General features: G+C 43.2%; 1 protein-coding gene across 6 annotated transcripts in view; it reads left to right on the forward strand.

Moving 5' to 3' along the window:
• LOC116955164 (serine/threonine-protein kinase SBK1-like) overlaps nucleotides 1-12325 on the forward strand; it is a 68631-nt gene that overhangs the window by 43332 nt on the left and 12974 nt on the right. For all 6 annotated transcript variants that reach the window (XM_076052922.1, XM_076052921.1, XM_076052925.1 and 3 more), the window contains one exon: nucleotides 3368-3557. In XM_076052922.1, coding sequence (XP_075909037.1) covers nucleotides 3395-3557 — 163 coding nt within the window. In that variant the 5' untranslated portion in view covers nucleotides 3368-3394. The remainder of the gene's footprint in view (nucleotides 1-3367; nucleotides 3558-12325) is intronic.

A 12325-nucleotide genomic window follows, 5' to 3' on the forward strand; every position in this document is an offset into this window, starting at 1 on the left:
TTAATGTTAGTCAATACCATGTGGTCCTATGAGAGCAAAACATTAACCGATGTCACTGTTAACCGAGGGAATATTGTACATACATTAATGCATAGCACCTGGGCCTGTCCCATGACCTCCTGCCAGCTCAGAGCCTTCCACACTTCATTTTATATCCTCATGGTGCACGACCTTCCTGAAATATACTTTTGAGACTCGGGTGAGGCTTTTCTGCGTACAAACAAAAGTGATTTCCCGCCCAAATGATCAGTGGAGAGGCATCGTTGCTCACTTCCTCTTTACAGCTCCTGAGCCAGTGATGGAAAATCCCACGTTGCTATGGCGAGAGCGAGTTTTATTCCTCATGGGACAACCACTGTTCATCTTCTGTCCAAAATGGCACTGATTTTGTTTTGCCCTGGAGAAAAATGATAAGCTGAGCCAATCATCCTAACCAGGAGTCGAACTCACGGCCTTCCAATTGCGAGCCGTTTACTCTACCGCTGAGCCACAAGCATAATAATGCTTATCTCGCATGTGAGATGTGTTATGTTTGTTTTGCGTCGAGTGTAATTAGTTCACATTAACTCACCGACCCACATTCACCAACAACGGAAGTAAATTATTGATTCTTGAGTTGAATTGTGACCCTGAGTTATGGTTATTGAATCGCATGTGTGGGGGGTATTGAACATCACTGCTGGCTATTTACATGAGCAAAAGAGACCACTCGCGCTCAAAAGACTGCAACCTACACAAGCAGACAATATGCCTCCACATACATAATTGAAAGTAAGAATAGGTTTTACCCTTTCTGACAATAAAACAGGAGTTGTGTTTCGATGTTCAAACACCAAATATATACCTTTTTCAAGGCATCAAGTCTACATTAACCACATATTTGTGGCAAAACATGCAAACAAACGTGCTCTGAGAATATATACATTGTCTTTGAAACTGATTGTCCTACAACCAGAGACGGCCTTCTCTAAGGCTTAGTCTCACCAGTCTCAGACCAGAGAATGCCACTCACTAACTCATTCACCCACTGATCCACCTTCTCAAGCACTTACTCAAGTGATCATTAACCCACTCACCAACTCACTCACCCACCCACTCACAACACTTCCTTTTCTGTTTAATCCGCTCTCTGCTCAACTTTAGATTTCACGTCTGTCTTATCTGTCCTCAAGCCCTGATAGTAACCTTACTCAAGTAAAAAGAACGGGTTATACTCTAAGCTATTGCAACCTTGGTAAGTGCTGTTTTTTAGGCTGGCCACTTGAAGTTTTGGGCCTTATGGACCTGTTAAACCATGTGCGTGCGTGTGTTATTGTGTGCACAGCATGCGAGGTTAAGCTCAGATTATGCACTATTTAGAGAATTCCCAAGTGGCCACTAGATTATACATTGGCCACTGCGACTGTTGGATTTAGCTTTTATAGCGCGCAGCTCGCTGCGTTTACAATCAAGGTTGCTGAGCCCCAGGCCCAAAAGGCCCCAAACGCCAAGCCGCCAGCAACAAAACAGCACAGTTGTCATTGATAAGAGTGGGACGTGTTTCTTTGAATTGAGCAAGGTTTTTACGACTGTTATTTCATTGATTTATTATTTTTTTACAGGCAGTCCCTCGGTTAAGTGACATCGGTTAACATTTTTGCGGTTAACTTTTCAACCTCTGATAAGAACCCCATGGTTTCGACGAATGTTACAATGTTGATAAACGATATGTTTACGTTGTGCAGGAGGATGCCAATTTCGGCCAATCCGAGCGCTCTTAAATGGAGCTGAGCCATGCCCTCATCCATCAGCGATGCCCATTTATTAGCGTTTAGATCTCGACTGGCTTTGTCTACATTACGTTTTCTGTTTTGGCAGTGGAAACCGCTCCCTTACAGAATCAGTGATTTTTGCTTAATTTTCAACTTATAAGTAAATTCGATTCACAGTTATTTCAGTTAACAGTAGTTTTTATGGAATGGATTTAAAAGCATTAACCGAGGGACTACTGCATTGACTTATTTTATTAATGTATCGACTTGATTCATTATTTTATCAATAGTAGTACTAATCACGTATGTATGTTTGGAAATCATAGCCACATCTCCAATGCCATCGGGTATATAGATTGTCACATTATACTGGTAGGAACGAAGTTGTAAACTGAGTGTACCAGCCTGCAATAGATTAATGTGTCCGTCCGTCCCCTTTCAATACTTTAACGAAGTGAAATCTCGTGCTGTTGGGTGTAAAAAAAATTCCAATGTTCCTACCAGCCCACCCTGCAGGGACCTGTTATATAACAGTTAAAATCGTGGTTGCTTTGGATAGCATCGTTCTTGCCATAGGAATGTGGGATTTCTGTCACTAGCTCAGAGCTGTAAGCAGGACGTGAGCACCAGTGACTTCAGTTGCTCATTTTGAGTAGGAAGTGGCTCTTGTTTAGCCAGGGAAGCTTCAACCGAGTCTCAGGAGCATCTTTCAGGAGCGTCCAGCACTCTAAGGATATTGCGTGAGGTGCAGAAGGTTCTTGCTGGCTGGAAGAGGTCACAGGGCAGGCCCAGGTGCTATGAGTTAATGCGCTTTGGTGACTGGCTGGCAGAAACACCGCCTGCACTACCCCACTGTGCCACCTCGCTGGCGCTCTGCTTGCACACAACAGACACAATTTGCTTCTTTCCAATATCTGTCCCCTCCAATCAAAAAAAGATCGTTTTTCTACACATCCGAGCAGCCACATGGCCTTCTTGAGAGGGCATTATATCTGCAGCAATGGGGTAATACAACACACCTATGGACTGCTTTTAACATTCAGCATCTCTTCAGCAGAGTCAGCCTTGCTTGAGCCTATGCCGGTGAACGGCTAGATGTGTCTAGGCAATGGTCCTTTCTGTTTGGTACGAGTACAATTTTGTGTTTAGTTTATTGTCCTTACCCTGCACCTCCGATTAGCACGGTTGGCTGACCCTGTGAAAGAAGTTCAACGTACATACATACATGAATATTTAGACAGACACACATACATACAAATATATACAAATGACAAATATCCCAATGTATAGTCTTAATAGATAGTTGGGGCAAATGCTGTTAATGGGCACCTATGAAGGCTGGCACAGGACACGAGGGGCCAACTTTGTCTCCCTAGTGGCGATTATTTACACGGTACTGGGTACTCATTGAGGTTGAGTCGACCTAGGGGAGGCCCAGGACCGGTTCAGATAATTGTCACCAGTTGTGGCTGTGAGCGGGAATTTAACTCGGTTCGCTGGGTTCGTATCGCAGCTCGACGCTACCACTCCCCACAAACGCGCACATGCACACACATGGTAGGTACACACTTTGAGTTGTCTTTCACTGTTGTCCAATGATTGTGTTTTGCTCTCAGGTTTGAGACCGTGGGGGAACAGCCATCATGTCATCAGCGCCGTGCGTGACGGAGGACATCCTGGAGGAATTGCAGGTGGCTGCAGCCCAGAGTTTGGAACTGGTGGATGCTGCTGAACATTACGACATCATTAGAGAACTGGGCAAGGGAACGTATGGAAAGGTGGACCTAGCGGTGCACAAGGGCTCCGGTGAGTAACCTCGGAGCTCTGGTAACGAGCTAATGTGGTTTGTAAATTTGATTCTAAACAGTGGTATCTCACATTAACATCATTAGCCCTGGCCACTTCTTTATGACCCTTGGGCTACACCGATTTCAAACCTTTTAAAACAGTCTTTAAAACAGTCTGCCTCAGCAGCAGACCATGCTTTCCCACTTGATGATGGACGCTTGTGTTATGCATGAAACGTCGTGATTTATTTTATTTTATACCTACATGACTTTACCGAAAGAACCAAAGAGTATGGTATTGAGAGTTTAATTGTAATGTACAATGTTATTGAGGGGACTGTGTGTTGCTGTCTTGCTGTGGTCTGGGACTGTTCTTTCTGTTGTTTTACTGCCTTGTCCAAGCTTGGGAATTGATGATGGAATTTGAACTGATATACTTTATTTATTTAAGGGGTATCAGTGGTTGTGTGATGTTATCTTTCTTTCCTGGTATGCAGGAGGTCGGGGATTTGATTCTGACCCTGTATTATTTGGAGGTTTCGCGTCTCTCTCCATGCAGTTGCGCGGATGTTTTTTTTTCCAGGTCCTCTGTGCTTTTCCCTCCACATTTAGAAACATGCATTCAGATTATTTAGATTATTTTGCTGCAATAAATGCCCAACTGATAAGCCACTGTTGAGCTATCATTTGCGGCCAGGTCGCTTCTGAAAAATAATTTAATACCTTCAGTAGGCTTTGCCTAGTAGGATGGGAATGGCTTAGTTTTATTTGTATGCTTTGGGTGATTTTTTACCTTTCTTGTATTTTGCACTTCTATCATGTGATTGTATTGTTTGGTGTCATGTTCAGACCTGCCCCTACTGGACATCTGTGAAGAAGAGCTTTATAGCTTATCAGATTCCTCCAGTATAAATAAATATTCCGACCCTGATTTTCTTTAACCGATCTGTATATCTGTCCCTTAAAAATATATATATATATTTATCACATCAGCCATGTGACCTCCTGGGGGAATGGATAATTTCAGAGCAGCCATTGGTTTATTAAAACATGCTGACACCGTATCGATTTTCAACATTCAGCATCACATCGGCCGAGTCCGCATAGCTTGGACCAATAACTGGCGTACTGTCAGATTTTTAGAAGTTGGGGGTCCTCGATGAGTGCCGTTAGATGCGAGGTCCTCATGCAATGCTCACCAACTCAATGCAGTAAAACACTTTTAAGCAGCTCCTTCACGTGTCTGTCCCACCTGGCTGATCTTGTCAAGAAGCATAAACCATCATCACGCAAACTTTGATCACCCTCACAGTGGCGGCTTTTGGCTCACTGTCAAACAGACGGTTACCGCATCGCGTGGTTTCCGAAGCGCTTCTGCGGCCGTCTGGAACACTCTTCCTTCCAATATTAGGAAGCCACTGGAGCTATGCACTTTAAATCATTTGGATTGAAAACGAATTACTTTACAACATCCTTTTTTGTTTAGTTTGTTGTCCCCCGCACCTCCAATTAGCACGGTTGGCTACGTACGGTGCGACAGAAGTTCAACATACATATTCTTGGGTCTTTCGGTAAAGTCATGTAGATAGGTTCTTTGAACCTTGCCATACATAGCAGGTTTTACCAAAAAGATTTCCAAAATCTTGAACAAACACAAGATCCAGGTTCGATTCAACACAGTACACAAAATCCGTGATTTGATCCCATCTGTGAAGGACGTGATTCCTGACATGCAATACCCTGGTGTCTACAAACTAAGTTGTGTCTGCGGCAGCAGTCACATCGGGGAAACGAAACGGCATGTCTCGGACCGTGTTCGCGAACACAAGGCAGATTTGAAACACGGCAGAACCAATACCTCTGCCGTGGTTGATCACTGCTGTGGGTTCACACGATATTGTTATTTCTGAGACCAAGGTACTCTGCAAACCTTGGGGCTACCATCAGAGATTTGTGCATGAAGCCATCCAGAGATATAAACACAGACACAATTTCAACCGAGAAGATGGGTACAAACTGAGCAATCATTGGAAGGATGTTATTAACCGGTTTAGGTCATAACTGGCTATGATGCCCCCCTTCCTGTCTGCCGATGTTAGCAGCTATTCTCGACTCTCTGAGTCACATTCACGAACACAGCTTCTTTCTCCCCCTGCCACCGATTATCTATTCCCCACCCCCCTCTCTCCCCCCCTGCCGCCGATCTCCCCCTTGTCTCACGCACAGCCCTCTTTCTATACCCCACCCCCCTCTCTCCCCCTGCCGCCGATCTCCCCCTTGTCTCACGCACAGCCCTCTTTCTATACCCCACCCCCCTCTCTCCCCCTGCCGCTGATCCCCCCTTGTCGTACGCGCAGCTCCTTTCTTATCTATACCCCACCCCCTCTCTATCCTCCTGCCTCCTATCTCCCCTTTGTCTCATTCGCAGCAGTCGTTTATGACTCTTAGGGTACGCCCATTTCTACCCTTTAGAAGCAGCCTGCATCAGCAGCTTTCCTCCTACCTTATATAACCTCTTGTTGCAGAAGCTCTTTCTCCCTCGTCAGCATTTCCCCTGCAGTGTTGGTCTCACCTGATGATGGTTGCTTGTGTTGTGATCGAAACGTCGTGGTCTATTATTTTCTACCTACATGACTTTTACCGAAAGAACCAAAGAGTAAGGTTCAAAGAAAATAACAAAAATAACAAAAAAACTACGACGTTTCGATCGCAACACAAACAGTCGTCATCAGGAGATATAATAGTGGGAAAGCTGCTGAGGCAGGCTGTTTTAAAGGTTTGAAATGGGTGTAGCCCAAACGAAGTGGGCGGGGACAGTGATGTTAAAGTGAGAAATTTGCACTTAAATGTCAGGTCGGAGAGCTACCTCCACGACGACAAAGGCGCGGAGGTGGCCATTGTATTGTGAGAGATTAGCATATCAATGTAAGATCGCAGAGCCACAGCCACATCGAGGACACGAGCGACGGTGGCTGTGTTAGTGTGAGACATTTAACCTGTTAATGTAAAATCAGAGTCGAAAATAATGACTAACATCGGAAGATAGAATGGAAACATCACAGCCAGTTATGACTTAAACTGGTTAATAACGTCCTTCCAATGACTGCTCAGTTTGTACCCATCTTCTCGGTTGAAATTGTGTCTGTGGCTATATACAGTAGAACCTCAGAGATCGAACGCCCCAGAACTCGAACAATTTGGTGATCGAACAAAATTTTCGACCATTTTTTGCCCCGGACATCAAACAAAAATTCGGAGGTCGAACACCTTGAAAGAACCTGTATGGGCCGACACACGTAGCCAGGGCGACCGAGACAAAGGCGAATGACCCAGTTTACGCGTAGCTCTCGCCCAGTGCAGACCCGTAAAACATCGTTCTGTTAACTTTTTCGTTAATTTCATTTATATTAGGTAAAGTGAAGTTCAATGTTCATTTATTCTATTAATTATAACTGTGTTTCTTGTTTTTTGTATGCTTTTATGTACTGTACTGTATTTTAATATTGTAAACTTTGTGTAAAAATGGCCCATAATAGGAGCATCCTTGGGTGGGGAACCAATTAATGCCATTTCCATTAATTCTTATGGGGAAAATTGATTGTGTTCGAACAAATCGGTGTTCGAAGACGGTTTTGGAACAAATTAAGTTCGATCTCCGAGGTACCACTGTATATGGATACATACATACACACATACACGTTAAAAGTTAAAGCATTGGAAAACTATGGCCCCCTCATGTAAAAAATGTCAATTGAGGCAGTATAAAATGTAATCTGTCTCTGCTGTGACAATTGGTTCAGAAACACATTCACTAACGAAACATGCTGAACAAAAAAGCAAGGAGGACAGGGACGCAACGACCTATCTCAACGCAGGTGCCCCCCTCCTCCTTTCTCCCGAGTCACTTTTACTGAAATAGCTACAGATGGTTTTAACCCATATACAATAATATGTAGGCTATAACTATATATATATTGTTTTAGTTAGAAGACAGTGTCACGGTGACAGTATTCATAAAAATATGTAAAGGTACAATATTCACAATTAAGTTATCATACGTCTTGCTTTCAGTTTGCAAAAAATCCTGGTGTTCAGTAACAAAGACTAGCAGTAGCACTACTAGATTTCACGCGAGGTATTTTTCGTAAATATGTTTTCATTCGTAACAATGTTTTTTGGCATTTATGGTTAACTAGCGGGAAGTACCCAGCGTTGCCGGGGGGGAAAATATATATTTCGAAACTTGTCTTCTCTTAAAACATAACATATACATACACAAATACGTAGCTATTGTGAAAGCCCAGCATTCCGTTTGTCCATTTGTCCGTCAACAAAATTATAAGAGGCTTGCAAAAGTCCTGAATGAAATAATGGGGGGTAAACAGTTGATCTAAAAGGTTTCCGAAAATTGTCAACCCTTCAAAAAATATTTTACCCCCCCGTAGGCATATATACCTACACACCCTACATACAATAGAGTGAATAGTATCTAGTGACTCTATAGTAGTATCTACTGACTTGACAGTAGTATCTTATGACTATAGTAGTATCTAATGAATCTATTGTAGTATCTATTTACTCTATAGCAGTATCTAGTGACTCTGCAGCAGTATATACTGACTATAGTGGTAGCTACTGACTGTAGTATTTTATACCGACTCTATAGTAGTATCTACTGACTATAGTAGTAACTACTAACTCTCTAGTAGTATCTGTTGACTATAGCAGTAGCTGCTTACTCTATAGCAGTATCTGCTTACTCTATAGCAGTATCTACTGACTCTACAGCAGTATCTACTTACTCTACAGTAGCATCTACTGACTGTAGTAGTATTTACTGACTGTAGTAGTATCTACTAACTCTAGTAGTACCTAGTGACCCTACAGTAGTATCTACTGACTGTAGTAGTATCTACCGACTCTATAATAGTATCCATCTACTCTATAGCAGTGCCTACTAACTCTACAGTAGTATATACTGACTATAGTAGTAGCTACTAACTCTATAGTAGTATGTACTGACTATATAGTCAGAACTCTTTGGTTCTTTCGGTAAAGTCACGTAGAAACAAATAAATTAAATAATAGAATACGACGTTTCGATTGCAACACAAGCAACCGTCATCAGGTAGAACTAAATTTGAGAGACAAAACACAGACACGGAGACACACAGACAGACACACAAGCAGAGAGAGACACACAACATAGACACACAGAGACCCAATGCCTCTGTATCGAGGCCTTAAATAGAGAGAGAGGGGAGGGGGCAGAGAGAGAGAGGTGGGTCTGCTGGGGCAGCTGCTGGAGCAGAGAAATTAGCATGTCAATGAATCCACCCCGAAGTGACCCAGGGAAAGAAGATTGAATGGCCCTATGATAGCCTGGTAAATTTTAGAGAGAGAAATAGTTTGAGAACTAAATTTAGAAAATCTTTTGGAAATGTAATGCAATGCAATACTGAGAGTCGGCTAACACAGAGTTAACGCAAAGCCTGGTTGATTACGATCTCCAAAGATTGCTAAATTTGAAGTTAAGTGTGAAATTTTACAGAGATACACAGAGAGAGAGAAACCAACTTACATCCTCCCTGTAGAGGTGGTTCAAACTTGATTTGAAGCTTTCGTGACTGCAGGAATTACTCTTTGGTTCTTTCGGTGAAGTCACGTAGAAATCAAATAAATAATAGAGTACGACGTTTCGATTGCAACACAAGCAACCATCATCAGGTAGAACTAAATTTGAGAGAGAGACAAGACAGACGCACAAGCAGAGAGAGACACACAACATAGACACACAGAGACCCAATGCCTCTGTGGCATTGGGTCTCTGTGTGTCTATGTTGTGTCTCTCTGCTTCTGTGTCTGTCTGTGTGTTTTCGTGTCTGTGTTTTGTCTCTCTCTCAAATTTAGTTCAAATCAAGTTTATATAGTCATAACTACTAACTTTATAGTTGTATCTAGTGACTCTACAGTATTTTCTACTGACTGCAGTAGTATCTACCAACTCTATAATAGTACATATCGACTCTATAGCAGTAGCTACTAACTCTACAGTAGTATCTACCGACTCTATAATAGTATCTATCGATTTGATAGCAGTATCTACTAACTGTGTAGTAGTATCTACGATCACTACAGTAGTATATTGACTATAGTAGCATCTACTAACTCAATAGTAGTATCTACTATCACTACAGTAGTATATACTGACTATAGTAGTATCTACGATCACTACAGTAGTATAATGACTATAGTAGTATCTACTAACTCTATAGTTGTATCTACCGACTCTATAGCAGTATATACTATCTTCACAGTAGTATCTACCTTCTCTACAGTAGTATCTATTGTAACGGTGTGTCCTTTTGGGACATGCTTTAGCGAGTTTCGGTTTATACCCGCAACCCTAGCTAGCATCACTGTTATATTTAATTATAGTGGGACCCCTATTTCACGCGACGCCCCAAATGACCTTGTGCGGAATATAACCAAGACCACTGCCAAATATATAGGGTTTACTTGGAATTAAATCTCTACACAAATCTTACAATGTCAAAGGGAAACAAGCTTACAATTTCCCAGGAAGAGTGCACACATCACAAGCCACTATACCAACCCAAATGACCCTCGCAACAATACAACAACCAACACCGTCATACAACAAACTGACGACAACGGCTTCACTGACTTCCTCCACCACGAACGCTATGGGGGGGAAATACAGCTGAGCAAAACCCCAAAGGCATGCCCGAAGCATCGCCCGGCTCTGAAACAGAACACTCTCAGTGGATCAGTCCCCTTTGCCCTCGAGCATGACCAGTCTCAGCCACCTCGAGCAGGATCAATCCAAGCCACCTCAAGCCAGATCAGTCCCAGGCACCTCTAGCCAGATCAGACCCAGCCACCTCGAGCAGGATCAGTCTAAGCCACCTCGAGCAGGATCAGTCCCGGCCACCGAGCAGAATCAATCCCGGCCACCTCGAGTGGGATCAGCAAGCCACTTTGAGCAGGATCAGTAGTGGAATAGAATCCCGCCCGCCTCAGTCTCCATCTCCAGCACAGCAGCCGCCTGGAACAAGACAAGGAGCGGAATGACATCCCATACCCCCTTCCCTTGGTTCCCCACGACGAGGCCTTTTGTTCAATCACACCCTTGGGCCCTTCCCCCATTTAATTAGCACGGCGTGCCCACGAGTCCAAACCCCCATGCCCAAGAGTCAATCCAATCCCACACACCAGAGTAGCTCCCCTGGTTGGAGAGATCCACGCACGGAATTACGCTGAGATGTAAAAACTGACCCCCCGTGTATTTGAGGTGCACAATTTGACTTTGTCCAAAAATGATCAAGAAACGCGAGTGGGCCTGGGCAGGCCGTGTCACCATAAGATTGCTACGGATCAGGAATAGCATTGGGAGCGACTGCCAAGTAACAGCCTGGGAATTGGACACTTACCCATAGGGCATCCGCTGGGAAGATGGAGCAATGGTTTGTGTGTGGCGTCGCACGCGGTTCGGGAGGCCTTCACCCCAGCAGTGGATTGATCCTGGTGGATGTTGATTATTAGTTGAGGTTTATAATGTGCTTTACCCAGATACAGTGGTACCTCGGTTAACGATATTAATTGTTTTCACGAAAACCATCATAAAATGAATATGGGAAATACATGTTAAAGGATTAATTTGTTCCAAGACGATCGGAAGTTGACCGTTTTAGCCCTAAAAGCATAGTTTATAAAATGCAAACACATAATTTTAATAAATCAACTTTATGATAACATATTAAAGCATTAATATTCATAGCAACATATATAAATAATGAATAAATCGAACATAAAAAGGCACATAATTAGTGCATAAAATAAAAATTCTTACCTTAGGCTAAGAAGATGAATAGGTGAGCTTGGTTTTCAAATATTGATATTCTTTATCAAATATTGAAATATCAAATATTGCAAAGCCAACCAGTTGCTCTCAAAACGCTCATAAAAGGGCATTGCTGATGGCTGAGGTCTGCTGAGTCCACTTAGGAGCGCTCAGATTGGCCGAAATTGGCACCCATGTGATATCGTAAACCTATCGTTAATCGAAAATGCATCGTTAATAGAGACAGTGGGACCCTATGGCAGGCGGATCGTTAGTCAAATTTCGTTAATTGATGGCATTGTAAACCGAGGGATCACTGTACACTCCTGAGAATGGCAGTGCCGTGGTAACATTCGTGCCTCACAGCAAGAAGGTCCTGGGTTCAGGTCTAGAGTTGGGCACCTATCCGTGTGGAGTCTGTCTGTTCTCCCCCTGTACTACAGAGTGAGCAACTTGAGTCTGTATGTTCTCCTCCTGTTATACAGTGAGAGTGAGTGGAGTTTATATGATCTCCCCCTGTTCTACAGAATTAGCGAGTGGGGTCTGTATGGCCTCCGCCCCCTCTTCTGCAGAGTGAGAGTGAGCGAGTGGAATGTGTATGTTCTGTCCCTGTTCTGAAGTGAGAGTGAGTGAAGTCTGTATGTTCTGTCCCCGTTCTGCTGAGTGAGTGGAGTGTGTATGTTCTTTCCCTGTTCTGCAGAGTAACAGTGAGTGGAGTCTGTTCTCTCCCTGTTTTGCATGGGTTTCCTGTGGTTTATTCTCATATCTAAAACAAAAAACAAACATACGATCTAACTTGTATTGTCCAACACATCATAATGGTGAAAAATTACACTGAAAATTACTCAGTTGGGTTCACACAGCAGTGGCAGTAGCAACATTGTATGCTATTACAGAAACTTGGCAGGACTCTCCTGGAAAAA

This window comes from Petromyzon marinus, chromosome 58 (assembly GCF_048934315.1).
Source record: "Petromyzon marinus isolate PM22_M1 ecotype Great Lakes invasive population chromosome 58, UKy_Petmar_22M1.pri1.0, whole genome shotgun sequence".
Taxonomy (NCBI): domain Eukaryota; kingdom Metazoa; phylum Chordata; class Hyperoartia; order Petromyzontiformes; family Petromyzontidae; genus Petromyzon; species Petromyzon marinus.